The sequence below is a fragment of the Camellia sinensis genome, chromosome 7, assembly GCF_055761805.1.
Source record: "Camellia sinensis isolate YWXY chromosome 7, ASM5576180v1, whole genome shotgun sequence".
Lineage (NCBI taxonomy): Eukaryota > Viridiplantae > Streptophyta > Magnoliopsida > Ericales > Theaceae > Camellia > Camellia sinensis.
In genome coordinates this window covers 6319967-6323088 of record NC_138967.1, presented here as the reverse complement: position 1 = coordinate 6323088, position 3122 = coordinate 6319967, and the positions used below count along the sequence as shown (strand labels likewise).

The 3122-nt window shown below is 45.1% G+C and overlaps 1 protein-coding gene across 1 annotated transcript; it reads right to left on the bottom strand.

Moving 5' to 3' along the window:
* Positions 1 to 1366: 1366 nt before the first annotated feature.
* Positions 1367 to 2113, bottom strand: LOC145795576 (uncharacterized). Its single transcript, XM_082880399.1, has one exon. The coding sequence runs from the start codon at positions 2111 to 2113 to the stop codon at positions 1367 to 1369; it is 747 nt and encodes a 248-aa protein (XP_082736525.1).
* Positions 2114 to 3122: the final 1009 nt, after the last annotated feature.

The following is a 3122-nucleotide window of genomic DNA, read 5'->3' as shown; positions in this document are numbered from 1 at the left end:
ACCATGACGAGGGCAAGGATAAGCTTTTCTAATGGAAGGTAACATGTTTCGGCGTTGGCCATAGCTTTGCTCACATAGTAAACTGGTCGTTGCTCCCCAAGTTCTTTCCTTAACAGTACGGCGCTGACTGTTTGATCGGATACTGCCAGATACAAAATGAGCTGATCGCCTACCGCAGGTGTTGCCAAGAGTGGTACTGATCAGAGATAAGAATTCAGGCCGTCCAAAGCGGCCTGGCACTTGGAGGTCCAATCAAATGCTCAGCCTTGTCGAAGTGTGTGAAAGAATTGTCGGCAGCAATCTATGGAACGACTGATAAACCTGTTGAGCGTAGTGGCCATTCCCATCAGCTTCTGAACGTCTTTGACTGACCGAGGGGATCCAATCTCTAGAATTGCCGTGAATTGCCTCGGATTGGCTTCGATTTCGCGATGGTTAACGATGTAGCCAAGAAATTTGTCAGATCCGACGTCGAATGCACACTTAGAAGCATTCAATTTCATCTTATACTTTCGAAGGATGCCGAATGTCTCTGACAAATCGGCTAGATGAGAGTGCTTTTCCTTAGATTTGACCACTATATCGTCGATGTATACTTCCATGGTACGGCCGAGTTGTTCCTTAAAAATGGCAGTCACTAGTCTTTGATAAGTTACCCCTACATTCTTTAGCCCAAAAGGCATGACCTTGTAGTAATAGGTTCCTCTTGGGGTGAGGAATGCAGTTTTTTCTTGATTTTTCAGATGCATGGCAATTTGATGATAGCCCCTATAGACATCAAGAAGCTCATGCGTTGATGATGTATCGTTATATCTACGAGTTGGTCTATTCTGGGTAGGAAAAAACAGTCCTTGGGACAAGCTTTGTTTAAGTCCGTGAAATCCACACAAACACGCCAAGAGCCATTCTTCTTTTTTATGACCACAGTATTGGACAACCATGTAGGATAGGTTACTTCGCGAATCGCCCTGGCGTCAAGTAACCGATCTATTTCTTCAACAACGGTCGAAGTATGCTCCGTGGCTAACCGCTGACTTCTCTGAATAATTGGCTTAAATTTCGGATCAACGTTTAAGCGGTGTTGGGCCACTGATGGATCCACTCCTGGCATCTCGTATGGGGACCATACAAATACATCAATATTGCCGAGTAAGAACGATACCAACTCCTACCTTTCAACTTTATCCAAGGAAGCGCCGATAATGAAGAACTTGTCAGGACTTTTGTCAATTTCGATCCGATCTAGGGCTTTGGTTGCCTTTTCACTTGGGATCCTTCCAATGTCTTCGAGGCTCTCCTTATCCGGTACCTCAATTGAATGCACTTTTAGATCTCTTGGTCTCGTTGCAGCTAGAATATAGCATGCCTATGCCGATTTCTGAGAGCCGCGAATTTGTTCGATATCGTATTCAGTCGGAAAACGAAGTAGTTGGTGGTAGGTGCTTGGCACGGCTTGCATCGTATGTAACCAAGTTCTATCCATGTTGAGATTATACGGCGAAGGAAGCTTGACAACCAGAAATTCTACATCTACTGATCTGGTGCCGGCTCGTACTGGTAGTGTGATTTTGCCCAAAGGATACTCCGGGTTAACATTAAAGCCGAATAACGGGTAATCAGTCGGAGACAGATCCAAGTCGATAAAGCCAACTTTGATAAAAGTTTTGTAATACATTATTTCCAAAGTGCTGCCCTGGTCAATGAGAACACGCTCAATGGCGAATCTGTTTCGTAGCTCGATGATGAAGGGATTAGTGTGGGGGTGGGTTACTACAACTAAATCACTATCATCGAAACTAATCCTTCCAATGTCATGGGGCCATTTCACTGGCATCATTGGACTATAGAGGCTAGACTGTAACCGAATTGCATGTACCTTGGATGATGTCGACAATCTGTATATCATATGAATTACACCAAGAGGAGGTGACTCCGGCCGTAGAGGTATTGTATTTTTTGCATTGTTCTTTCGGACGTGTTGCGTAAGACGGTCGTCTTGCACCAATTCTTCTAGGTGATCTTTTAATACATAACAACTATCGGTGTCGTGACCGTGGTCTTTATGATACTCACATCGTTTATCCTGTCTTTTCGTATCGGGAGGTCCCGTCATCTTGGGCGGCCACTTGAAGAACGACAGGTGTTGAACTTTCGACAGAATCTTACTGATCGACTCTGTTAGCTCCGTGTATTTCTTGCCTGGGCACCTTGTGCGCCTGTTATCTACTTGATACTGTTCATTAGCTCGATGTGAACATTGGTCGTTTGATCAGCATGAGTTACGCCTTTTGTCTCGTTTAGGTTGATTCCGCCGCTCGGGGCTTCTTGATGACACGACGCTAATCGGCTGAACAATTCCCGACGTGGCCGTCTCAACGGCTTTATGTCCAGTTTTGACTTGTAAGGCATTGTCTTCCACTTTGCAGTATTCTTCGACCTTCTTCATTAACGCCCAAACGGTTTTGGGGGGCCGTATGGTTAATGAACTACGGAGGGGACTATCAGGATGCAATCCCATCTTAAAGGCAATAATGGCCATGGAGTCATTGCAAGCATCATCTACCAGATTAAAGCACTCCCAATAGCAGGTCGAGTATTCGCGAAGAGTTTCTTCCAGTTTAATTTGCATGGCCTAAAGAGAATCGGCTTGCTTCGGCTGGACCTCATTAGTGATGAATCTCACCTTGGATGGCTTTTGGAGTTGGTGGAAGCTCTTAATCGATGTCGGCTCCAGTTTATAGTACCACCTCACAGCCAGTGGTCCCAGACTGCTTGGAAATATTTGACACATGAGGGTTTCATCGTCAGCATGGAGCGTCATCGCTTGTTTATAATGACGAATGTGATCAGTGGGGTCCAATTTTCCGTCGCAGAAGGTGAATGACGGTGCCTTGAACTTTTTGGGCAGCACAACCCTTGCAATTCGTCGCACGAAAGGGTCATGTTTATCTTCCTCAACCAAATCATTGCTTCTCCCTCGTTTATGCCGTACATATGGACTTCCTTTAGATGAGCTAGATACATCAACGTGTCCTTTCTTTCTGGGCTCCTGGGATGATGAGTTTGAATCACTATCATTATTACGTTTCTGAAGTCGATGTCGTCGACCATCTTTCTTTCCC